Below are 26,276 nucleotides of genomic sequence, written 5' to 3'. Positions count from 1 at the left end.
ACACACTATTTGTTGTTTCATTTGGTCCAGTTTAAACTGTCTAAATATTCCTCAGTATGCTGTAGAACACATTAATAATGTACAAGGTACAACCTCCGAAAAATAAATCAACACACGCAAAGTAACATTCTCTGTGCACATCACATAAAATGTTTTTCCCATTCAGGATTAGAAATGAATCTTCTGCCACTCTGATTTATCATCATATTAGAGACTAGCTTTTCAATATGAATGCCATAGATGGTAAAACACTTTCAGATAACTGCGGTATTGTTGATTTAAGCACGTTGATATTACGCCTGCATTATTACAGCGAATAGACCGGACACAGGTGTGATTTAACGCTCAATTTAATTTTAGAAGGTCAGCCTGGGTCGCCATATCTTCACCTCTCAGCGAGAGAGAAATTTGTAGACTCTTTAGGGCCGCTAATGAGATACTAATTTTTAATTCTGTCACTTTGTTCTAGTACACCACTCTCCAGATGCAAACACAGCTGCCGAACAACAAAAACCCACGAATCCCCAGTGCAACACAGAAGCAGCAAACACAAAGCGGAGCAGATGTTGTTGTGTCGCTCCGCCTGACACGAACAAACATTTGAGTCATCCGAGAGTGCGAGCGGGTGATTGAGCTCTGGTGTTCAATACAGCCCAATCCCCCTTAAAAAAAACAGACACCTTCCTTCCTCTTGTATCTGTACCTGACAAATAGGCCGGATGAATACATGCAGGAGATAATCCTTATAATCTGTGTAATCCGCAAATTATATGAGGATTAATTTTAACGCCGTTAGACCAATCTTCTTGTAACCTCCAGCACAAAGTATAGCATGCACAGCTCTGTGGTGGATAACGTAACTCGCAGGAAATACAAACTTTTAAGAGCACGTCTGAAAAAAAAGAAAACTCCAGATGAAACAGTAGATTACAGTGTGGGCGACAGGGTCCTGCACGTATCATCAAGTCCCAGCTTTGCATTGTGTTGTAGGAACCTTACGGTGCAATTACTTGTCCTTCCCTCCCCTGGCAAAGTGGCGTAGGCGGAAAAAGCTTCTGTTAATCATGAGCTCTATTTTATCGCTTCCAGGTAGCGAACCTTTGCTGTGTGAGGGAGCTGCATTAGCACACTTGGCGGAAAGATTCCCAGCCTGTATTTGCATAATTGTGGCACGAATGTCTGCTAAAACTATAGGATTTGTAATTCCCTATCTTACCCTGTTTCAAGCATGTCTCAGTTTCTGTTTGGGAAGTTAACTTAATGGAACAAAAGGCCAGCTGAATAAAGCCATCGACCTATTCTCTTACTTGATCCATCAGTGACAGGATGCCTGCATCTCCTTTAGAGGTTCATTTATGTGTAATGTACATTACAGTAGGAGAGGAGGTGTGTGTGTGTGTTTGTGTGTGTGTGTGTGAGTGAGAGAGAGACAGAGAGACAGAGTACACACCACAGAAAGAGAAATGGAACTATTACTGTGAGGTGTGTGTGTGTTCTGCAGTGTGTACTCCATTAAATGCAAGCACAGTGTACCAGTGTTAATCTATGTGAGTGGCCGAGCAGGCGGCAGAGTGTGAGTCAGTGCGGGGGTGCGGACATGGAGTGAGGGTAAGGGGCCAACTAATGCTGAGTGGCAGTTGATAATGCCAGACCGTTATATCAGCATCTGCCCTCCGGCTCCGTGCTTACCTCTTCGAGCCTGCCGCTGCCATCAAGCATTTCAACAAAGACTCACACACGCAGAATGACATGACTGCTGTGCAAATGCAGCCACATTCTGCAGCAAACAGTCCTTCGCACAAAATCTAATCAAACAGAGGGTATGTGGCGCCTCAAGCAATCGCAACAAATTACAACTTCATTTGATGTGTGCATATCTCATGCCTACTAACGCAAAACACATATTTGTGCACGCAGATCCTGCTGAAAACTGAAACAAAATGCTCTATTATAGTCTCCAGGTAGAGAGTGTGTAAGTATGTTCTTTAGCCAGAGCCTTCCACAATGCAAGAGAATCAATGAGTTTTGTGCGTGTATATTTGTGCGTTCAATAAGCTTAAGACTCTCTTCAAAATGAGTCATTAAAGACTTGATATTTCTTTCTGCTTGTTCGCACATTACACCTCTGTGATCAGATGAGACCATAAAAAAAGTGAAGATTCACATCAGTAGAGCGTGACATTTTGAATCAGGCCACACAATAATCGCCAATAAAGCCGTCCTCATGTGACTCTGACGTCTGCAGCTAATATCCAATTAACCTTAGAACAGCTCTGATAATACAGAATCTCTGCCCGTGGTTAACTGAACGTACAGTGCAAATATTAACACACGTTGCAGCTCACACACACACACACACACACACACACACACACACACACACACACACACACACACACACATTCGGAGCAGACTTCCATAAAAGTGTGGAAATAAAAGCCTCAATGCAGAGACTCTGACAGCTGAATTTAGTGGCACACAAGGTCAGAGAGGAGGCTTGGCATTGACAGATTGAGTGTATGGAAATGAGCTTGGCTTTAACATTGGTGAATCAACTTGTTTCTACGTTACATGAATGACAGTTCTGTTCAGTTCAAGAAGAAAGCTGAATAACAAGAACAACTGTATATTTATCTGCCCTTGAACCATAATGTTCAAAATGCTCTTTCAAAGCAGACCTTGGGAGCGACTGGTTGACAGTGGAGGTAAAAAAAAAAGTTGCTTTTTATCTTTAATAAAAAAAGAGCTGAAGAAAGGAACAGAGGTGCATTTACGAGTGGGTCATGTAATCAAAGCATCCCTCTGCAGCCTGGAGTTGTTTACCTCTGCAAGCCTTTGATTCTTATCCTCCTGCAGGCAGGACTCCTGAGGTTTAAAACCTGCAGGCAGACTTATGTCAATTCTGCGCTGCCACTTTTCAGGAAAATTGCAGAATTTTCTCCTCACTTTGGTATCGATGAATCAGTTTTTGCCAGCAGTACCGTACTACATGTAATATAGAGGCAAATGCACTGATTTGTGGGTATGATAAGAGTACAAATGACACACTCAAGTAATACATCACTGATGCATGAGTCATGTTTTAATGAAGCATACATAAATAAGCACAGGCTAATGCAGGATGCATCATGAAATCTTGTTGGTTACCATGTTCATGTTAATAACTGATGCATAATTTTATCATCTGACATTGGCTGTTAACTCACAGTTACACATTGACTCCATTAACTCTGCTTGATGCTATCTGTGGTACGACTAACACCACACAGTTAGAGACAGGAACAGTCTCTACAGTGTTTTTAAAATCTACTCTGAGATCATTTGCATGAAACCAAAACATCTAAATTTCTTTTTATAACCAAGCAGAAGGCTGAAACCCAGTGAGCTCCAGGATTTCAATATTGAAATTGGTTGAATACAGGCTGAAATAAGGTTTGGACGTCCAAGACCTAATCATGAAGACCTCTGCGTTTGACAGTTTTGATAAGCTGTGTGTATTTTAGTTTGTGACAGGAGGACAGAAATGATTATTGCTGTGGCATTTCTGGAAGGTAATTTCCCCACGTTAATCTTAATCTTGTCTATGCAAACATGTAATTTGGCTATTAATGTTATTTCTCATGCAGCCACTGGTAACCACAGCACAGCATGGGCTGTGTGGCATTGACAAGATGATTTAAAGTCAGAGTAAAGAGACCATTTGTCAACATTCCCCACTGAAGGAAAAAAGAAAAGTGTACTGGCTGATACTTAGGCTGTGTAGCCCTGACTACGAAGGTAGAAATACCCTTGGATGCTGACGCAGGTGATTTAAACCTGTTGGCATTGTCTGCAAGCAGAACTGGGTAGCTGTCAGTGTCAGGTCTTGGGCTCCTTATGCTGGATGATGGAAGCCTCGCCACCCACTTAGTTTTTTTTTCATTGGTTACTGTGATGAACTGCAATGTATTCTTTTTGCTGCAAAATATATGAGATGCAACTTGAAAAGTGATGCCATTACGTGTGATGTGTGGCGGAAGAAGAGGAGTACCTGTTTAGCTCAGTTGGTAGAGCAGGCACCCCATGTACAAACACTGTAGTCCTCGTTGAACCGGTTGAATCTCTCTCCTGGCAGTATTTGGAGCATGTCATCCCCTCTCTCCACACATTTCCTGTCTCTCCATCCATCCTATCTCCTATCTAATAAAAGCAAAAAAATGTTAAATTAGTCTTTAAAGATCTAAATATATATGTACAGTATTTCATCATAACCTCTAAATAGACAGTGAACAAGTTTCACTTCAAACCAAGGCCAAACTTGTTTTTTTTTCAGCCTTTTTCCAGGAGAATAAAGCTCACAGGGAAGTGTTTTTAGCTTCTTCTGGCTGACGTGTTCTTTTCAGTTTATTTTCTTTGTTGCAACCAATTTTTGTTTAACCTGCTTGTAAAACTAACTTTCTCAAAACTGTTCCCCCCTCTCTGCCGTTGGATTACAAGATACTCCTTACAGTTCTTACATGTTTTTTTATCGGATCCTTTTTTTTTAATCTACTTATCAATCTGCTTATTATCAGTATTCATTTTAAATCTGATTTCACACTCCAGCTCTTATATAGTATTTATTGCTGTTTGTGCATTGCTTTGTTTTATCTGTATCACGTATTAAGCTGCTCTGAACTAGCTGCCCCTTGAAGTATTAATAACATTGTTTGAACTAAATTGAATCAAATGATATATATATATAAAGTATTTATGTATAAATGTATGTAAGTATATGTTTAATATTTTTTAAGGACAAAATAAAGCAAGAAAATAAAACATATGCCACCAGGTCCATCTGTTGCACTGAGAAGGGCAGTCAGGACTGGTGTATGATCAAGCAACAGAACCATATTTCAGAAAAAAATCAAGGCTGTTTATAAAAACCTAGAAATCATGCGTAATCATCTATGTAAATGCTGATCAGTTACACTCAGGTTTCATAAGGCTGCTGCCTTGTCTCTTACTTCTTTACAGTATACACTAACTAAGCTGTTCATCCATTCTCTGATAAAGCAGCTGGCACTTCATTTTTGTATTTTAGCTGTAACATCTTAACATGAATGGTGAATAATGCAACAAACTGTATGTTAATATTTTCATTAAAACAGGTCATGTCCTGCTTTTTAACAGGCTGATTAAATGCATTAGTCTGAAATGTCTCCTCTAAGTGTGTTACTGTATACTGACAGATTTGCTGGCACATTAATGAATGTATGTCTGCAGAAAATGTGAGTTAGTATTCACTGATTGATGATCCATTAAGCGTTTACTAATCACATAAACTCACAGTGACTTCATCATGTCTGAATGGTGAGCATTGGGAATACATGATACATCCTGCGTTAATGTAAGCGTTCAATCATCACACATTACTTAAGCATGCGTTTTGCAGCCTCATTACAAAGAGTGAGGGGTTATCCATTTGTGTCTCTGTGATTTGAAAAAAAAAAAAAAAAGGCACAGTGATGATGAGAGGCCATGTGAAGAGCACAATGTGCTGCTGACAGATGGAGAGCAGGGGAGAAATTATGTGAGACAGCGGGTGGAAAATTGTGCAATCCTTGAAAATTGAGCAGAAATTGAGCAGCAAGGCACTGCTGCTCTCTTGGCCCCGTGAGCAGCCACAGAGGAGCAGGGCCACCTCAGACAAAAGCCTAACAAGCAGGCAGCAAGAGAGACCAGCCCTCTGGAGTGGGGGCCTGAGCATGTAGATGTAACTCATTGAGCCTTTGCAGAGCATCACTGAATGACCCTAAGTGATATAAACGAGGTCACTTTATTTTTTTATTCTTCATCAGAAACAAACCAGAGCAGAGGAAGGAAGCAACAAGGGAGGAAGAAGCAGCAACACACTAACCTTTAATGTACGAGAAGGAAAAGATGGCTGCGTACCAGCTCTATCTCTACAATTTTCTCCTTTCATTGAGGAAAAGTACTATTTCATTCATGCCATTTCCGTTCATTCATCAGCTGGGGCCAACCTAGACTCACAGTGCCATCTCCACACCAACATTCTTATCAATGGAAGTGACGTAAGCACTGCCTGCAGCTGGGGGAGGTGGGGAGGGGGGGGGGGGGGGGGTCACGTGGTTCAGTGAGGGTATATACAATAAAGTTGCGCTGACCGTGGGGCTGAAAACATTCACTCAATTGTACATTAGCGCCAGTGCTGCTACCATACAAACACGCAAGGCAACTAAATAAAGAGAGCCGTCAGTGTGTGTTTGTTTTTTTCCTCTCCATGTTGGTCACAGGCTGAAGAGAGAGAGAGATACAGAAAGAGAGACAGAGAGAGAGAGTGAGGGGGAAACTGAAATTCTCTCAGGTGATCCAACATTCATGAAATAATCTTGGCTTTACCCGCGTTCAGAGTTTCACCACTTCCCCACCCCCCTGTGGGACTTCAGGTAAGTGGAACGAAATCTTATTTAATTTTTTATCATTCACAAGCCATATATCAGATATCTTAAAACTGTTTACAATGATGTTATTCTGTCAAATTCTAAGTTTACTTTTTGAGTTCATTGAGGCACATTGAGAGTGTGAATTTATTCCTAAAGCAGATCTTTATCAGAGGAATATCTTTTTGTTACAACTGGAAGAATGTTGGCTGTCAAACTGTACACTACATGTGCACTGCGACTGTTCCTACCTTTAATTAAGGAAAAAACAAACGCTGTTTTTAACAATGGCTAAGCGTGGGAATTTTCATTTAGTATCCAGTAACTCTGACTGAAATAGATCTTATTAAAGAGAGATCGGATGAAATTCTCAAATTGGTTTATTAATTGATTTAAACGTTTTTATTGATAATATGTGACAATATTTACACTTATTTTATTGGTATAAATCAATGAAATGTTGATTTTTGTGTATATTGGATTGGAAAATTCAGAAGTAAAATTAATTTCATTGTGAGGAAAATTATGTCTAGGAAATTTCTCTGTTCAGGACACCGTGTAAATTGTCTGCCGATTTTTTTAATCCAGTGTGTTGAAAAAAAATATCGCGTCAAAAATTCAAGATTGTTAAACCAAAGAAAATATTTGAAAAATGATTTTTTAAATGATTCTATTTAATTTAATCCAACCAGTATCTATGACAGGCCTTTTACCTTATGGAGTGGATTTGTTTCTGTTTTCGCCTCCTGCTGATCCATCTTATCAAAATGGAAATAGTTAAAATTTGGGCTGCACACTGAGCTCTGCTGCCCAAATGTGAGCTTGTCTGCATTCCGCCGCTGCCACAGAGGGGGAACATGCCCACATCACACGGGGACAAAGCGGCGTTTTTACTGACTGGCTGCACCCCTCCGGTTCCTTTCTCCCCTGAGGCTTTCTCCTCTAAAATATAACATCCAGCTCATTTACAGCTTGGATGGACCGCTGAGGGATCGGAGGGTTAAATAACTCAACCGTGGCCACCAGCCTTACGCATGACTTCCCCGCGCGTGCCACCTTCGGACCAGAGTCCTACTCGCCTGGCGTTGACACATGGAATACCAAAAAATCACAGCTAATACAGAGACAGAGCTCGGATCGATTTGTATTCTTGCATTCTTGTTATTGATAAGAAACAGACGTTTTGCGCATAAAATGGCAGGTGCGTGCGTTCTGGTTGGGTTGGCTTGGATGAATAGGTAAGATTTTTTATATCTTGGACCCCTGATATTCAGTCTGAACATTCCGTTTTTCCACGTGCTTATTATTACCTTAACAAATGAACCGGTTAAACCTTACAAAAAGACACGGAATGCCATACATGCATTAATTCATCCGCTCGATGGAAAGATAATGACCGGGCTGACGCACCGGCTACGGACAGGGAAAAAAAAGCTTTTGTTGAGCTGCAAAGTGCATTTTCTGCATGCAAATTATTACCTTCCTCTTTAGAAACACGTGCAATTGAATAATCTAAAGAATAAAGACTTATTTTTACGGTCACTGCCATTTCACCTTATTTTAAATTCCCTGATATGACACATAAATTGATAAAAAATGCTTTAAAGTGGATTTTCAATCGGAACCATCCTAAATAAAAAAAAATGTCAAACGTCAGAAATGCAATAAAATGGTGCAGTTTTCTATTATGCCTTTTCAATGGTTAGTTGAACTGAGTGTGACTGCCTTTGTTCTCAAACGTTTGTTCAATTGAAAACTGCTCACTGTCAAGTGCTTTTGTGTGGTGGCTTCATGGTGGAAAATGTGTTGACTGTTAATCAGAGAGCAGCACTCTAAATTATATTTTCAATTTTCCCAGGTTGTTATAATCTATCATCTGCAGTATTCTCTGCAGTATTTTAGAATGGCCTTATGCATAAAATATCTGGATATTATTGAAATAACTCAGATGTGCAGATATTGACTTTGACTTCCACTTAATCAAGATTCTAGAGAAAAAGACTACAACAGATGACAGGTGAATCATTTCTCATGTTTCTTTTGTCCCTCTCCTTTTGTCATCTCTTTCTCCTCAGGTGCTTAACCTCCCTCCTGTCAGTTCTGCATGGTCATGACCTGTCATCACGTCCCTTCCACAGCCCACCTCATCCTATTGGCCCTGCTCACTGTCACTCCGCAGCTGGCTGGCACCGCCCCTGTGCGGGTTGAGGGAGGGGAGGGAGGGGTAGAGGGGCGCACCCGGACAGACCTAAAAGAGGACAACCTAGCCCCCTTTCTCTCGCCCCCACCCCAGAGTCTTCTCAGCCCCAACTACAACACATCGGTAGACCGGGGCCTGGGTGGAGACGACCAGTTGGAGAGAGCAGTGGACCCTGCACAGGTGCTTGCTGTTCTTTTGGAGGCCTTGGACCACCCGGGGGAGGGTGAAATCAGAGACTGGGGAGAGGATCAGAGTCAGGAGCTACCCTCTGATGAAGGCTTGGAGGCTGGTGAGATAAGGAGAACAGGGGAGACAGAGGGAGAGAAGGGGGAGGAGGTGGAGGAGAGGGTGGGGCGAGTGGCTGATAAGGCTATTGAACAGCTAATTGTAGGCCATCTTACAGCTGCTCAGGGTGATAACTTAAAAGAAAGAGATGAGGAGGATAAGAACTCAAGGTCAGAGGAGGATCAGGGGTGGTCTGTGGAGGAAGTAGGATCTGATAATGCAAGTGAGGAGGAAGAGAAAGAGGAAGATGAGGGGCAGGAGGAGGGAAATGATTTAGAAAGTTTCCTTCACAAAGCTAGCCCCAGCTCTGCCTCCCAGGGAGAGGATCCGGCTCTGCAGCGAAAAATAAGAGGCTACTTCCAAAACATTGACTTGGGCCTCCAAGACAATGAGATCCTGCCTCCTCTGAAGGGCTACAAGGCGTACAACACCCAGCTGGCACGAGCCGGGAAGAAGCTGCATTGGCAGGAGAACCAAGCGAGCAACAGACCCGCCAAGGGGGGGAACTTTATGGACGACTTTGAGGATGAAGGAGAGGAGCTGGAGGAGGAGGTGGAAGAAGAAGAGGAGAGCCTCTCCCACATGGAAGAGGAGGCTAGAGCACGTGCAGAGAAACAGGAGGTGCTGCGGCAGCAGGAGGAGGCAGAACGAGCCAGAGAAGAGGAGCAGAGGCTGGCAGACATCGCCTCTGACATGTTGCTGCAGTACATGGGGAGGAAGCAGCAGTCCTACATGAAGCCGCGGCAGAAAAGCAGCATGGGCGCAGCCGGAAACACGGCTGAGGACAAACGATCTGAGGAGGTGAACCAAGATGACGACGACATGGACCAGCAGATGATCGACCGGCTGATTGAAATCAGCAGCAAACTCCACCTACCTGCCGATGATGTGATTGAGATTATCAGTGATGTGGAGGAAAAGAAGAAGAAAAGGAAAGAGTTGCAACAGCAGCCAATCAACAGTAACCCAGTCGCTCCACGCTTCAGACCTCTGGTGCCTCCTCCTCTGTCTGCTCCACCTATCTACCACTACACAGCTTCAAAAAACCCCAAGAAAAACCCTTATAGGTATAACAAGTCCAACAAGAAATGGCACAAGGACAAAGTCCAGTCATACAAGCAGGACTACTGGTACAAGCCTGAGAAGCAGCTTGACTACTGGTACAAACCCCAGAAACAGTTTTTAGCCTTCCCTTCCTATCCGTACTACCAGAAGCCATATCGTGCATACTACCCTGTTTATTTCCCATATCCCAAAGCTCAGTATTATGGCAAGCCCTCCCCCTCCAGAGACCAGCCCTTCGGCCCTCAGGAACTTGACCTCCAGCCCCCAAGGCGCAGGCACCGGGGCGGGGGTAAGAACCGCGGTCAGGGCTGGAGACAGCAGCCACCACCACGCCTGCCTCTCACCCCATATATCTCTAACTATATCCTCCCTCACCCACGGACCTACCAACCCCTACCTCCGCCCAAACCAATAACCCCGCCTAGGAGAGGCAGGCGACCCCCCTTCTACTATCCACAAGCGACACCGGCAGATGACTATGAGGAAGACGGGCTGGTGCCTCAGCTGGACAGTGAGGAGGAACTGGAAAACTTTATTGAGAGGATCTACATGAAACGCAGAATGTATTGAGAGACTTTTTGGACATTTGTCAGACCTGAGGGACTGATAGAGGTGAGATGGATGTACGGTATTTTGGAGGAGAGCTAAAAGAGAGGTGAAAATTAAGACTGTATTTCGAGCCTGATGGAAATGTAAGGGTCAAGAAGTAAAAAGTCAGATTTCTGTTGTTTTAAATCACTGTATTTTTATTGATTTCCTCTGTCAGGGAGAGGATGAAGGTGGCCAGTCTAAGCTCCCTGTAACCATGTTCAGCCTCTTGCTCAGTTTACATTGTGAAACAGAACATACCACGGTGTATGTCTGCCTCCATTCAGGTCAATCTCTGATGCATTATTCAGAGTTTTCTAGAGGAAACACACAGACAGAAACATGCACAGGCACGCACATACATCAACACACCTATACACAGTCACATTTTTGACACAGTCACGAGCAGATGTGCCCATTGCAAGAGAACCATGTTTACAACATCACTGTTTATCTTTACTTTTATATTCTGTACCTCATAATGCAAATTGAAAGTAGTTCCATGATTTTTAATAGCTGCATAAATATAAAAAAGTACTATCACATGTTGACAGTATGTTTTTGTGGTATTGGATGTGTGTAGTTGCCTTCTTATTCTGGATTGGATCAATTTTAAACAGCTGCAACTTGCAAAGGTGCCAAATACACACATTTTAGTTACAAGATTGAGACTTTTGCCTTACAAGCACCATGGTTCCATAAGGGAAACATCATAATGCATAATATTATCATCACAACAGGTCCCAATGTAGAAACCCTGTGGACTCCAAAAGCACAAACTTAACACTTAAACACTTCCAACCTGGTGGACAAAAGGGTTTTCAATCATTCTGGGATCCAGAAGTTATTGTGTCAACACATCTATAGCAAATGCATCATAATCATCATCAGCAACAGCATACAGTGCTCCTTGATCTTAAAGGAGTCCTACATATTTATCATATTTGAGTTTCAATATTTATTCACTTATTTTTGTTCTTTTTCCATCATTTTTTGCCTCCGATCATCTTTATCTTTACTTTCTTTGCAAAAAAAAAAAATACTTGAAATCACATGATATGTTCTGCAGCCTTTTTACGCAGATTTCCAACAAGAGGCTATAAACATCTTGTTAATTATCAGAAGAAAAATTCATTGAGAAGTTTCAGGCCGGGGAGTCAGGGATTGTGCTTAAACCGTTAAATGCACGTCTTTCTACTTGCATCTTAAAAAATGAACAAAAAAAAAGTAACAAAAAAAGAGAAAAAATAAATCAGTATGGGGAATTCAGATGGTTGTTTTCTCTGAATAAACTGTGAACATAAAAAAAATAAATCTCAAAGGAAGAGGGCCACTGTGTCCACAGTGAAGCCATCTGTCTTGTAAAAGGAGAGTGTTGTTGTTGATGTCACCTTTAGCATTGTAACATGTACAGTGTGAAATAAATATGCCCGTGCAATGTGTAAATAACAGCATGATGATTACTAGTTTTGCTATATGATAAAAAATAAAAGCAATTATTTTATTAAAGTTCAGTTTTTTAATGGCTCTTTGGCGGGTGCTCTGTTGTACTTGGATAGAAGCAAATACAGCAAGAACACATGATGATTGAGTAATGAATGCACAAAGGAAAGAGACAGTCAGCTGAAGGTAAAAGACAGCACAACCTATATGTGTCACAAGTGCAGACATACAAAGACAAAAAAGCCTGAAAGCAAAAGTTATTATCTCTGGAGACAATCAAAAATGATTGAGAGAAAAAGAGCAAGAGTGGGAATGAAAAAAGGAGAAATAGCAAAAGAACAGAAAAATTCAGCAGGAGGGAGGGAAATTGTAGCTGCAGTGATTGATGAGTCACATGATTGCTGGATGAGTCATCCATCTGTACACTTTACTGCGCAGGACCACACACTCAAACACATTCTCACAAACACACACAATAATGCACACTCTCTTTGAGCTGTATAGTAATTTAGCTGCTGGCATTCAAGATAAAGATTGAGTCATGTTCGCTTCTGCCTCGAGCCAGCCAATCAGGCAGAGGAAAGGTGTTCGGTTGATAGGTTTTGCCATATCTTGTTTCCACACCTCCCCCTCACTCTGGCTTCACATAGGCAAGATGCCCTCCTGCTATAATTCCTTGAAGTACTTCTGGCCGCCGCTTGTTTGGCATCAAAACAAAGCATATGCATGCTGTCAGGGCTACAAACAGCCACAGTGATTAGCTGGCTGTCAATATGCTCCAATCAAGTGTTATCTCGCCAGCTCTCTCACCAGTTGATTGGAACGCTACCTTTCATTGGTGTTATCTTTGGCTTGTAGAATTATACTTGGACACCATGATTTTTTAATTACAGTTTGTACCTTCTGTTGAAATCCCAGCTCAATATTCATTGACTGAATGGAGAAATTAGTGTGTTCATTTATATTTCCGCAGTGACACCTTGTGTCCAGCAGTCTTTTTTTATTATGGGCATGGTTGTATTTTTAGAAGGAAAAAGGAGAAGGATTAGTTCTACACAGTGTTTATTTGCAGGTAGTCAGAAACAGATATCAATACTACTGTGTTGTCTCTGTAGTTAATGTCAGCAGGTTATTATTTTAGTACATTGTAATGATCTATAAGTGAGGGATAATTCTGATTTTGAACGACTCAAAGAGCATTACTTTGCTTATCTCACAGGCTGTCTGAAATCACATACTTACATGCAATCAAACACACTCAAACAGTATGTACTGCATACTGACTACTAACTTCACAATCAGTGTGCCGTTTCCAACATACTAAAGCACACCTTCTCTGCATCATACGACTACTTCCGTCACAAATGTTCAGTCGTAGTCATATATAGAATTAATCAACATATGTGTATATTCTTTATACAATGATTTAATTTATTTTTAACCACATATAAAATGCATTATTTACATTTATGCCACTTTTTGTTGGCTAGCTCCAATATTTGACAGTTTGAAGAGCTGTAATGTATTTCAGAGTGGTTGAATATGACTAGCTAGCTCCCGTTCAAATTTAAAATACTGACCAATCTAGTTCACATCTAGGCATTCAAACGTGCATAATCAGAATTTGGAATGTGCAACGTACTCAATGGGATGCCATACTTACGGTGAAAGATATAAGATAAGATATATTTCTGATTTGCTCAGTGCATGGAGAGCTTTGGGCAAGCAACAAGCTAGACAGCGACTTGTATGCTAGCAACAATCAAAGTCAATTACCTTGTGTATAGTCTATAAAAAGTAAATAAAACTTAAAAATATGTTCTACCACATTTGAAGCTAGCTAACCAGCCATTTCAGTTCACCAAACGAACGTCAGCATTTTCATGTAAAGTGATACGCCATGGTTAACCAAGCAGCTTAAAATATGAAGCCAATGCTGAAGCGTTAAAAACTGCAGTTCATCGAGTGTCAGCCTTAGGCCCGCTTCAGAAGCACTGGAGACCACATACACACCCATCCAAAAAGCCGATTTTTACAACAATAATAAACATGTTTATAGCCTGGTTCAAAAAACAATTTTGGTCTGTATAGCTCATTTCTCTATTGGCACACACTGCACGGGTGGTGAATTCATTTATAACTTGTTGTTTTTGAAGTAATAAACTTATGAGCTCTTCTTAATTAAGAGCACAGCTAACTTGACTGACAGGCAGGCACACTGTAGCTGTTAGCAAGGAGGCTAAAGACCCACCTATAATAGGCATGAAAACTCTGCTTCAGAAACAAATGAGTGACGTCAGTGAGCCTACGTTCATGTATTAAACAGTCTATGCACTGAACGCAGCCTTAAGTGAAGGGTTGAATGGGATGTAAGATGTGATCTTGATCTCTTTTCAAACCCACAAAATCAAACCTGACTTTTTTTTGGCCACTTGGGGGCGACAGAAACAAGCTATGAAAGAAACACTGATATAATTTATTTGATGTTGCAAACTTATTAAAAACAGCAGCTTAGGGGCACTGGTGGCCTAGCGGTCTAAGTGCCCCACATGCAGAGGCTACAATCCTTGTCGCAGGGGTTCCCGGATGGATTCCCGGCCAGTCGACCATTTCCTGCATGTCTTCCTCCGCTCACTACTCCCGACGTTTCCTGTCTCTCTTCAGCTGTCCTATCAACTAAAGGCAAAAAGGCCAAAAATATAACTTAAAAAAAACCCAAAAAGATAAGCTGCTTATGTAAATATACAGCAGCTAAGTATGTACCAAAATTATCATTTATTAGGTATTTAGTGGCCAACCAACACTATGACAGCAAACCAAAACAAGAAACTGGAAAACATCAGAGTCTGAAGATATAAATCTGTATGTTCATCACAACCAGCAACCCTTTTTGTTCATACGAATTCATGAAATCTATTAAACATTCATTATAGCTGCGTTAAGTTGAATGAACGTCACATTGAATTAACCAAAAGCACAAAAGCTTATATTTGGTGAGTATGAAAACTGAGAAATCTCAAACCACATGAATAATAAACTTTTATGTTTGACTCTAAGACGTCACTGACTCACAGCCAAGCTGTGGGTTATGATCAAGATCACAGCATGCAGGCTGATTGAATAACTGAAAAGAAAGTTCAGTGTTGATAACTACACACTGAACACAATCAGTTGAAGTTGGATGTGTTATATTTTGCCTGTGGTTTCAATAAAACATCAGTGGAGAACTTTTCCGAGCATATTAATATGTTGTGGCGGATTCGCTATTCAGAATTCAAAGATCATCCATCAAACAGAATCGACTGAATCAACTGAAACACTGAAGAAAGTTTGTAAAATGAGTCTTTTGTCATGCTGATTGTGGACCGCACCAAGAAGGGTAAAATCAAACAAACACACTTATTTCCTGCTTGTTTGCACAGCAGCTAGGATGTGAATAAAACATTGCTTTGCCACAGGAACTATGTTTTTTTTATTTATTTTTTTACCTTTGCTAGCTTAGAATGGAAGTGAAGGGGGGAGGCTATAAACTGGTGTTACTGCTGTCTGACTCTTGGCTACTTTAGATCAACATTATTTTTTACTTCATATACTGTCTAACTCAGTTATTGCTGATATCAAGTTAATCAACTTACACACACTTCTGACATCTGTTTGACAGACACAAGATGAACTTTAGATACTTAAAGCTTCTGTTGGTAGGAATGGTTTTAAAGCTTTGCCTTTTTTTCTTCTAGGTTTGGAGAAAAGGTCATAATACCAATCTGTTCTCATCTGTAAGTGAAGTAATTTGAGATTATGGCGAAATCTCTGTGTTTTCCAATGCCTTTGTATCAAGCAATGTTATTATTCCCCTTGTTCCCGTTATCACGGACCAATCAGAGCTACTCCTCGACCCTCTGTCCTGATTGGTCGAGTGGCGGCCACACTACGACGCCATAATTAGCTGGGAAGCCACTACTTCCTCATAGAAAGTGCACAACAATATTTTGTGGGCGGGGTTACGGGAGCTGAGAGGGGAGGGGTAGTGTTGACATTCGAAATCTCTTTCTGAACTGTTGTTTGTATCACGATTACCAACAGCAGCTTTAAGGTGCAAATTCTTCTTTTCCAACTATTAGGAAGAACTTTACAAAACCACAAACTACAATTTGGCAAAAAAAACAACAAATAAATAAAAGATTAGTATTGTAAGTATAAGTATTGATTCATTTGATTTGATAAAAGAAACTAAAAATTGAACATACTGTATATATCTTTCACCTCTGAACTGATGATATGACACATTCTTAATGTTAATGCGTTTAATGAATGGCACATCCTTCTAGGTTTTCATGCAAAAACAGTTAATGCATGTTACGTAAACACCTGTGTTAAGCCTGTGCGACATACATATATATTTAATGCGTGTGAATCCATTTGTTTTTATCCCAGTAGCTTTCACAGGTTTGAGACCTGAGGATTTGCCTAAGCATGTCCGCTCACACAATAGATGAGCTCCACCGGATGATGCTAGCACACTGTTTGATATAAAAAGAAGCCTTTCATAATGTCCTCTTTCACACCTTGTTGCCAAGCTGTGGACAAAAAAAATGTTCCTGCACAATGGAATAATTGCATGTCAAGCTTTGGATCACATTACGTCCTTATATTTTGCCTGGTGGCTGTGCTGTAATTAAAACGCAATCTGACTCTTTCATAAGGCTTCAACTCTCACAGGCAAAAAAAAAAAAAAAAGAAAAAGGAAATTGGTATACATCCAGCTCCTGCCACAAAAGAGTCTGACAGCACCACAATTTATCAGTAATGGCCCCAAGACGCCTGTGCATTTACAGAAGCTGGAACACAGGGGGGAAAATGGCAGCTATTAGATGAATGAGTTTTAAATGAATGAAGCTATAAGACCTTCAAAATCTGATTAAATAATCATCGTTAATTTCTACAGCAGTGTCTCAACCTTTAACTTCAAATGTCAGCGTGACATTGTCTAAACAGAATTGACTTTGCATTTGATCAATGTATATTGAGTAAAGCATTGACTCTGGTTCACACAGTACTATCAAAGCCTTTTGTATATCAACGATGGAAATGTCTCAGGAGAAGTTTTGGTTGAGCAAGAGTTAATAAAAAATATTAGAACACCACATAAAATTGTACAAAGCTCAATTGCTATCACTGATGTAAAAATGGGTCATATTAGGTTGCATGGCAACCTGCAGTACCTTGATAATGGTTTTTAGTCATCACTGTATTTCCATGCTCCAGTGCGATGCTTATTTCCTCTTTCCTTATTCCCGTTCTTCCTGTGTTTGTCTTCTTTGTGTTGGGTTTTGAGGAATAAACACAATGCCATTTGTGTCTGTTCTTTCTCCAAACAAAGAGATGAGCGATTTGGGTTAAACTGAGATTAAATTTTAAACACTCTTTACACTTCACAGGCTGTGCATGGTTATCATACCTTTCTTGGTTATTTCCAACATGACTGTTCCAGGCAGGGATGCACCTCCTGTCTAAAGGGTTTAAACGCTTAATTATCTGCCTTAGTGAGGCTCTGTTAGTTGCCTCGCGTTGCTTTTCCTTGAAAAAACGTAGCCCAAGTATTCATTTTCCCACGTCTTTTGTAAGTGAGAAATGCAGCTAATTGGTATTTAACCTGTAACTTGACCCTTCTGTGCTGCTGCATTTGTTTTTTTGATTTAATTACTTCAGATTTAAAGACCATCAAGGCATGCCAGGATGCTTATTTGACCCAGTGAACTGTAGTCCTAGTCTGTGTTTGACAAATCATTTCTGAAATTCTTAATGATGTTCAAATGCACTGAGTGAGAAGCATGATGATAAGCAATGCTGTTCTGACTGCATGTTAGTTGCACTTATCAGTTTTTATGTCTCTTAATTTGCTTAAGTTCTTGTAAAATCAAAATAGATGTCAGTGTTTTAATATGTGTGTCTTGCGTTGGCCTTTTCTCCTTGGAATGAGAAGAAGAAGAAAGAAAAAAGAAACGTACTTTATTAATGAAATTAAGCGAAATTCAATTTTTTCACTTGTGCTATTTTTTGGACATGCTACACACACAGTTTTTGGTATATACATACAATCATGCACACATATGCAGTGGACATGCACTTAGGGAGAGATGTCAGAGTGAGGATGCTGCCATCAACCAGTGCACCCCGAGCAGTTGGAGGTTCGGTGCCTTGCTCAAGGGCACCTTGGCAGTGCCCAGGCAAGTGAACCAGCACCTCTCCAGCCACCAGTCCACTTGCCATATTGGGACTCGAACCGACTGAGCTACTGCAGCCCCATGAGCTACTGCCGCCCCATCTGTTGTTATGTAGCAACATCATGAAGGTCTTGAGTGAAACCTTTCAGAGTAAAGTTATTTTTTCTATCGGCATGATGAATGGCATGATGAAGAAATGTTGTTAACTAACATACCTGTAAGGTTAAAATTATGAGGCTCAGCAGTTAAATCGTATGCATAGAGGATAGTCCTTAAAGTTGGAAGTCTGGGGTTCGGTCTTGACACTTCCCACTCTCTCTCTCTCTCTCTCTCTCTCGCCCCAGTTGTCTCCTCTATCTACTGTCTTATCTTTGATTAAAGGCACGGAAGCTCAAAAAGAAACGTAATAATACTCAAGGATGAAAAAGAAGCAGGCTTTTAACACAGTAAACACTCTTATTACCTGGCTTTCTTATTGATATTCTGGTTGTGTAAGATGCTTGATTCTGATTGGTCAAAACCCCTTGACAACAGTGATTAAGTTTCACTAACATGAGCAACACCAGAGGAAAACTGATCACACATCATGTCAAATCAATCCGCGGAAAAGAGTTGTGGCATATTTTGCTTCTGCTTGTAAACATGCATTATTCAAATTTTGAGGGTTACAGAAAAATCCTGCAGTTTCTCCAGACTTTGGAGTTTAGTTTTGTACCTAAATATTGATTGGGTGGCGTCTGTGTGTTGCTTCTCTTTATCACAACAAAAAAGAAGAAAAAGTCCAAAAAGATTCTGATATCTCAGTTTGATAATTTTGCACTCAGAGCAAGGCTTTGATATCTCTGCTCCTTCCCTCATGTTGACAGGACTTTAAAGGAAGTCAGCAGTTATGGGCCAACTCACATTCAGTGCTACTGACTGCTGTCAACACCAATCAAATCTGATGAGTAAGTATAAGTATGAATAACCAAATAATAGTCTGTTCAGAAAGTGAAAAATCTGATGCTTGAGCTCTGAATAAAATAAGTCACTGCCTAGATTTTACTTATTTAAGTTTACATTATTGAGCTTTAAGAGCTTGCAACTTGTGGTTCCAGTTTAGAAAATATTTACGCTAATCAAGGCTTCAGGATTAAGTTACTTAACATAAACCTTTCTGGAGTCCCTGAGCTCCCTTGTCTCGTGGGTTCCTCTGAGTCGCTGTCGTAGACGACCTGCTGCTGTAGATGACCTGCTGCTGTAGACGACCTGCTGCTGTAGACGACCTGCTGCTGTGGACCTGCCAGACTCCAGCTGTTACAACTACTTCTATCTGTCTCACTGCTATCATCACTCTCTCTTCATCTCCTCTATCCCTCTTTCCAACCCCAACTCTGTCTTGGTCAACAGATGTCTGTCTAACACGAGTCTGGTTCTGCTCGAGTTTTCTGCCTGTTAAAGGAAGTTTGTCCCTCCAATGCAACCAGTATACATATCATTTATTTATGTACTCTGTGGGAAAAAGAGGTTGTGATTTTATGACGTAAGGACAGCCCTGCAGTGGTGTGTGCTTTGCCACGCTTTACAAAACTGCAGTGAGAACAAAAAACCACCCAAGAGAAAAATGCCACCATGTATTGTTTTCATCATCTGAATCAGAACAAAGAGAAATATACGATGAACGTCTATGAAACTGATGTTTTGGGGCAATAATAAAGGTTTAATGCTTGTATTACAAAACGTCAAAAATGATACCAAATTTAAACCTTGAGGAATGTCAGTTGTGTATGAGGTAAAGGTTGTTTAACGAATGTCTGTTTGGATATGTTCTTTATGTCTGACTCCATGAACGCTGTGCAAAGAGTCCAGATGTTGACCTCAAACAGCTTTATAGATTCAAACTAAGCCACATCAGCATGTTTATCTTCTCTTACATTTGTTTATGTTGCAGTCTGGTAAACTACCATTGTTGGATATAATCTTTGCCGCATAATGTGCCTAATCAGCCATGCTTTCAGCAGCTATTAGGAGAACAGAGGCAGAGATGTAAAGGCCTTGCTCTTGAAACCGTACCATCTTTTGTCAATGATCTCTACAACCCTTGCCTTTTTGCTCTCTCCTTTCATCTCTTTTCTTTACCTTGCTCTTTAACCCCATCCCCATCTTCTCCCTTTTCCCCTTTTATTATCCATTCCCCTACTCCTCCTTAATGCGCCCAAACACCAAATCTTCCTCTCTTTTTTCTTTATTCTCACTCCATTTCTTGTTTTGTATGCAAGCCCCAAGGGAGAGAAATGGGTGAAAAGCACTCTCTCTGCACCACTGTCACAAAAGACTGGTGAGTCATCGCCACTTATGTTCCCGTCTCCCTCCTCCCACAAAAAAACACACATATACAGGAAAAACACTCAAATTACTCCTTACCTGCCATGCACTTACAGGGAGACAGACACACACATCAGTGAGTGCCTGGAACACACACACACACACACACACACACGCACACATGTAATCATAATTTAGACACACACACCCACACAGACATGCATGAAATCCACGGCTCTTCCAAAAACGACCCTGAAATTAAAACTCAAGTCGCATAATTTAGCAGATAATTGTGTCTGAAAGAGGCGTTCATTCATGTGTGCTGCCTGTCATATCTAACAGGGTTATTCTAAAGTTTATGTGGTTCAAACTCTAGTCAGCGATGAAGTTAACCACAGATAGGGAGAGCTGTTCATGAAAGACATACCCCTGGACTAGGAAAGACAAAGTATAATGAAAGGATGACCAAATGAAGAATAAGAGAGATAGAAATTCCCTGAGAGTGATGATGAGTTTGTCCTGCTGCCCACTGAGCAACAAAGGAAAGGCTCTGCCTCCATCTAGTGGAGGAATAAGTCTATTACAATTAAGAAATGCTTGTATTGTGTGAACAAGTAGGTAGACTGTAAATATTTAAATAAAAAGAGAATACAATAAACCCTGTGGGAAAGTTTAATTTGTATTTGATAGTGTCAAGGTGTACTGGTGAAGTCAAGTCAAACTTCATCAATTAAGCACATTTCATATACTATCTATCTATCTATCGATCTATCGATCTATCGATCCATCCATCCATCCATCCATCCATCCATCCATCCATCCATCCATCCATCCATTCAACCAACCATCCACCCACCTACCTACCTACCTACCTACCTAACTACCTACCTACCTACCATAGACTGTATAAAATATGGACGTAGTATACGTGACGTCACCCATCTGTTTCTGAAGCGCTGTTTTGAGGTCAATTGGCAGCGGCAACCATATCGCTGGTGTCAAGTAATTGTGACGTAAAGAGGCGGGCTTTGAGCCTCCTAGCCAACAGCTACAGTGTTCCCGCCTGTCAATGAAGTCAGCTGTGCCTCTCATAGAGGACTCATAATCTCAATATCTTTGAAATTGACGCGTTAGAAAAAAATTCACCCCCCCTACAGTGTGTGCCGATCGAGAAACGAGCTATCCAGACTACACTCGTCTTTTGTACCAGGCTGTAAACATGTTTATTTCTGCTGTAAAGATTGTCTTTTTTGAATTGGTGTGTATGTGGTTTCCTGTACTTCCGGAGCCAGCCTCAACCGGATCTTCCATGAACTGCAGTTTTTAGCACTTCTGCATTTGACTCATGTTTTCAGACCGGAGGTTGCCGCTTGGTTACCTACCAACAGATCGATCAGGCTAGCTAGCTTTTATCTGCAGTATAGCCAGCTATCTTTTGAGCTAGTGAGCTGTCTTGCAAACTAGCATTTAGGCTAGCTTTTTAACAACATTTGAGGTTACTAGATACTTTGTTTCAGTGAAAGTTTCATCTATCTTATTACTTTCTCAGATCATCAAGCCTATCTAGAAAACTCCAGCAACCAACTCAAAACCTTGCACATGCATCACAAATGGTGAAAACGCCAGAGACAACACCTACCAGCATGTTGGTTTTTATAGCAAGGGACCCATAAAAGAAATGTGTGTTAAATATTAGACCAGAAAAGGGAAAGAAGAGTCTGCAGTTGAAAACCTAAGATTGAGAAATTTGTAATAATAAAAAATAAATGTACTTTAAAGAATTTAAGTTGACAATCTTCCTCCAGCAACAGATTGAATTGACAACTTGTTTCCACTCAAAGGTTAGAAAAATACAGGTTTGCAGTAGAAAAGGTACAAAAATACAAGGATCAGATTTTGATTAGCTTGATTCACTAATTTCAACTTTAAAGTAACAAAAAAATATACTTATTGTGTTGTTATAGGCTGCAAACAAGCAGCTGTATCAACAACAAGCCAATCTCTTGACATCATTTTTTCTACTTAAAAGAGACTTTTAATTAGGACTTCAATTTGGCCTCAGTGTTGTAAGCAGACTTGCTTATGTCAAAGCAGACCTCAGCACAGAGGAACCAGAGCCCTCACCTGATTACTCTTTACAGAAACCTGCTTGTGAGCTATTCAGACACATGAAATATTGAATGCCTGGAGTTTCCGTTTCACGCACAGAGAGGGAGGGAGGAGAGACGGGAGAGAGACAAACAAAGTGAAGAACACACGGGTGTGCAGAGGAAGACAGGGAAAGAGAGGGAAAGGAAAGAACTGGTGGGATTAAGAGGAAATAAGACATCAGGCACCCTGGGAGGGAGACACATGAGCAGGGATGGAGGAAGAGAGGGAGGAACAAGGAGAAAGGGCCCAAAGGTAAGGCAAGAAGAGTGTGAATGTTTGTGCCTAATCAGGTGCTCGTCTTGGGTGTAACAGTAGAGGCTGTGTCTGGGTTATCCGCTGAAGATTGATTGGCTGATAACCTTCTAGTCGGGCTGTTAAGAGGGCATTTTTTTAAATTCTCTTTCTCAAACTTCAGTGGGACGATTTCTACCCAGGCTGACACGCTGATTGAGAACTGCAACGAGGAGAATGGTGAGCTCCATAATCTCAAAACAGCAGAGGAAGAAGTTGAGGTCGATAGTGCAGTCTGTGATGGAGAAACAGACCCCAATGAGGTGGGTTTGGACGGGAAAATCAACATTACTTGAGTATTCGTGATATAAACTGCTGCTTTAAACCTGTAAGCAAAAGAAAAGAAGCATAACTTAGGATAATCAATTGGTAATTTGGTCCTTCTTTGGTGTGAATTCTAAAGGTCGGGGAGGATCAATACAACAATGACACAGAGAACATACCACAGGAGACCCTGACAGACACAAACACACAGGACGATGCAGAATGCCTCCCATTGTGCCTCCTGCCAACAGAGGAAGAGCTGACCCCCACTACAGTGTTATCTCATCCCTCCAACACACAGAGTAAGCCACTTACACACCCACACCTGAACAATATATCACATGCACATTAAAGGACATATAGTTAAGTGTAATTTCTTCTCAGATCACCCCTCTGAGCCCTGCTGGTATTGCCTGAGGTCTCTTGACTCAGAGTATCGTCCTGAAACTCCAAAACAGGTGTCAACTCTCATTACCAAACACACTGACACAGCGCTTAACTGATATAGTGAGAAGTTAAACAGCTGTGTGAACTCATTTCCTCTCTAATTTCCTTTCACAGCCATAAAAATAAATTGACAATCTCTTTAGCTTTTATGTGCAATAAAGAACTAACATTTTCACAAGACATAAAACCATTTCAGGGAGGTTCAGGCTCATACTCTAACAAAGGAAAGCTTGAACTTACAGATAATTCACATCTTGTTCTTGAAAGCATGTATTTTTTTTTCTTTGTCTGTGGGATAAGACAAGACTGTAGAGACATTTCTGAGATATAAATCCAATGCAGTCATTTCTAATGATTTCTGGTAACATGATAATTAAGTAGGGATGTCACTCGTCATATTCGAAAAGATGTGCATAATTTGACGTTAACAGCTGTGGGGAAATTATTTGAAGGCACATTAAGTAAAAAAAAAAAGTCTCTCATCTTTTTTTGTAATTATTGATAATTGTTATTTTCTTTTGTTTCTCTGTGTTCTATTGTTAATTTGGAACTACCTACTGTCTATATTTATTCTGTAATATTAACTCCTCTCATACAGTAGGCTTCCGTCTCTTCTTTTCTGTCCTTTGTATAAGTACATTTTCTGTTTATGCGTTTAAATCTGAAAGGCAAAACAAAATATCCAAAGAGAAAAAAAAGGAAACAATTGATTTTAAAGTGCACATAATCTAAACAATACATTTGTATGGAAAACATTAGTCATGTTACAAAAAGCTTAAATATTTTGATGCATTTGCAGATATGAAGAAAAAAAAACGATGCCTTTTTAAAAAAAAACTTGTTAAAGCATTTCCATAGAAAGGATGACTTTATTGCTCAAATAAAATTTCACTATGATACTCTTTTCTTTTTTAAATTTCCATCACAGATTATTTTATGATAAAACACAGTTTTATTTACTTTAATAGCAATACAATAATCATTTATCTTCAATCTGTTAGGCTGCCAAATAATTTAAATTAAATCAATTACAAAAAGGAAAAAAAAACACTTCCCAATAAAATCTGCACTCTTTCTGATTCCTCAGCACGGCCGTCCCTTTAAGACAAAGCCTGAAGCATGTCTGTCAGCTTTATTATTTGGCTGATAGTCACACAACTTTCTCTCATGTCTGTGTAGAGTGAAGACTCAGATCCTTCAACAGCACCCCCTTCTGGTGGCAACAAAGTGAACTACCAGACAGACCCTCGCCCTCACTTTGGCGTCGCCTGGTCCTCTCACTCCACGTGTCGCCCTCTGTGGGGCAGTGAGGGGCCGTGCTGGGGGCAGAGAAACCAGGAGCTGCCTGATCAGACACACACCTGCCCTCACTGTCATCTGGGGCTGCCTGCTGACACACTGCGTTGGCATGAGGTTGGCACAAACTCTTGTAAACACATGCAGCCATAAATAGACACACACAAGCCCTCAGTTTCCAATAAACATACCATACCACAGCTCATGCCACTGTGTTTACTGAATGCTTTCTTTCTCTCTGTCCAGGCTAAGTGTTTGCTGTTCGACGGACTGAGGAGCACAAAGAAATGATCAGAGGAGAAAATGTTGCATGAATGTTTAATAATTAAGCTGTCTACGTCCTCTGTCGCTATATAATGACCTAAAAGTAAGGTGCAATATCTGTTTCTGAACATCTAAACATCTGTCTGTTTCTGAACATCTGTCTTTTTGTATCTGGTCATTCCTTATTTGATTTTGGGTTTATGTTAAATGTCTGTGATATTTCTAATGATATGTCAGTTAAATAAACTGCATGGCCACAATATCAGTCTGTTGCTGTTGTTTTTTCTTTTTCCTATCCTTTATTCTCCTTAACACTAAAGGGGAGGTGTATTTTTTTTAAAGCTAATACCATCACACACATGTTTAAATGGGCTTTATCCACAACAAATACCAAATATTTGGTTTTATTCTAAATATAAGATCTGGGACATTTATCTTTTTTCTTACTTTATATGTTAAGCACTTGTATCTTTTTATCTATAGATCCCTAACTGGATGTTCACCCCTGTATATACGCAATGTCTATGTTATATGGGATTACTGGACCCTATCAAACTCAGTCTACCAACTGTCTAATGCTTCAAGTGCCACAGGGTTACTCTGAACTTAGAGTAACTATCTACCTTAAATTATTGGACTCCAAATACATTGCCTTACTTAAAACAGTCTCTACAGATGGACACCCTTGTTTCTCCTGGACAATTCAAGTCAATTATCTCAGATCACATTTCACTGAGCATTATTGATTTTGGCTCCTTTTGTTTTTTTCTTTCTGGAGTCCCTGAGCTCCCTTGTCCCGTAGGTTTCTCTGAGTCACTGCTGTAGATGGCCTGCTGCTGTGGACGAGTCAGACTCCAGCTGTTACAACTTCCACAATCCCTCCCACCACTGCCATCTCTTTCTTCATCTCCCTCTATCCCTCTTTCCAACCCAAACTCGGTCGAGGCAGATGTGTGTCTAACATGAGTCTGGTCCTGCTGGAAGTTTCTGCCTGTTAAAGGAAGTTTGTCCTTGCTGCTGCAACTTGCTAAA

The 26,276-nt window shown here is 40.6% G+C and overlaps 2 protein-coding genes across 2 annotated transcripts; both read left to right on the top strand.

The window, feature by feature from the left end:
* Positions 1–6,149: 6,149 nt before the first annotated feature.
* Positions 6,150–12,066, top strand: si:dkey-175g6.2 (protein Ycf2). Its single transcript, XM_034684015.1, has 2 exons — positions 6,150–6,428; positions 8,498–12,066. The coding sequence occupies exon 2, from the start codon at positions 8,527–8,529 to the stop codon at positions 10,540–10,542; it is 2,016 nt and encodes a 671-aa protein (XP_034539906.1). The 5' UTR covers positions 6,150–6,428; positions 8,498–8,526; the 3' UTR covers positions 10,543–12,066.
* A 10,379-nt stretch (positions 12,067–22,445) lies between these two features.
* LOC117813206 lies at positions 22,446–25,452 on the top strand. Its single transcript, XM_034684330.1, has 6 exons — positions 22,446–22,934; positions 23,098–23,236; positions 23,377–23,539; positions 23,622–23,695; positions 24,864–25,097; positions 25,227–25,452. The coding sequence occupies exons 1-6, from the start codon at positions 22,894–22,896 to the stop codon at positions 25,269–25,271; spliced, it is 696 nt and encodes a 231-aa protein (XP_034540221.1). The 5' UTR covers positions 22,446–22,893; the 3' UTR covers positions 25,272–25,452.
* The last annotated feature ends 824 nt before the right edge of the window (positions 25,453–26,276 follow it).

The sequence above is a fragment of the Notolabrus celidotus genome, chromosome 5, assembly GCF_009762535.1.
Source record: "Notolabrus celidotus isolate fNotCel1 chromosome 5, fNotCel1.pri, whole genome shotgun sequence".
NCBI lineage: Eukaryota > Metazoa > Chordata > Actinopteri > Labriformes > Labridae > Notolabrus > Notolabrus celidotus.
The sequence above is the reverse complement of the archived record's forward strand: the minus strand, read 5'-3'. Positions and strand labels throughout refer to the sequence as shown.

Coding starts and splice junctions, on each gene's coding strand:
- si:dkey-175g6.2 (XM_034684015.1), top strand. CDS start 8,527: ATGGTCATGACCTGTCATCACGTCCCTTCCACAGCCCACCTCATCCTA.
- LOC117813206 (XM_034684330.1), top strand. CDS start 22,894: ATGGAGGAAGAGAGGGAGGAACAAGGAGAAAGGGCCCAAAG. Junction 23,696..24,863: donor GTCCTGAAACTCCAAAACAG/GTGTCAACTCTC, acceptor ATGTCTGTGTAG/AGTGAAGACTCAGATCCTTC. Junction 25,098..25,226: donor ACACACTGCGTTGGCATGAG/GTTGGCACAAAC, acceptor CTCTCTGTCCAG/GCTAAGTGTTTGCTGTTCGA.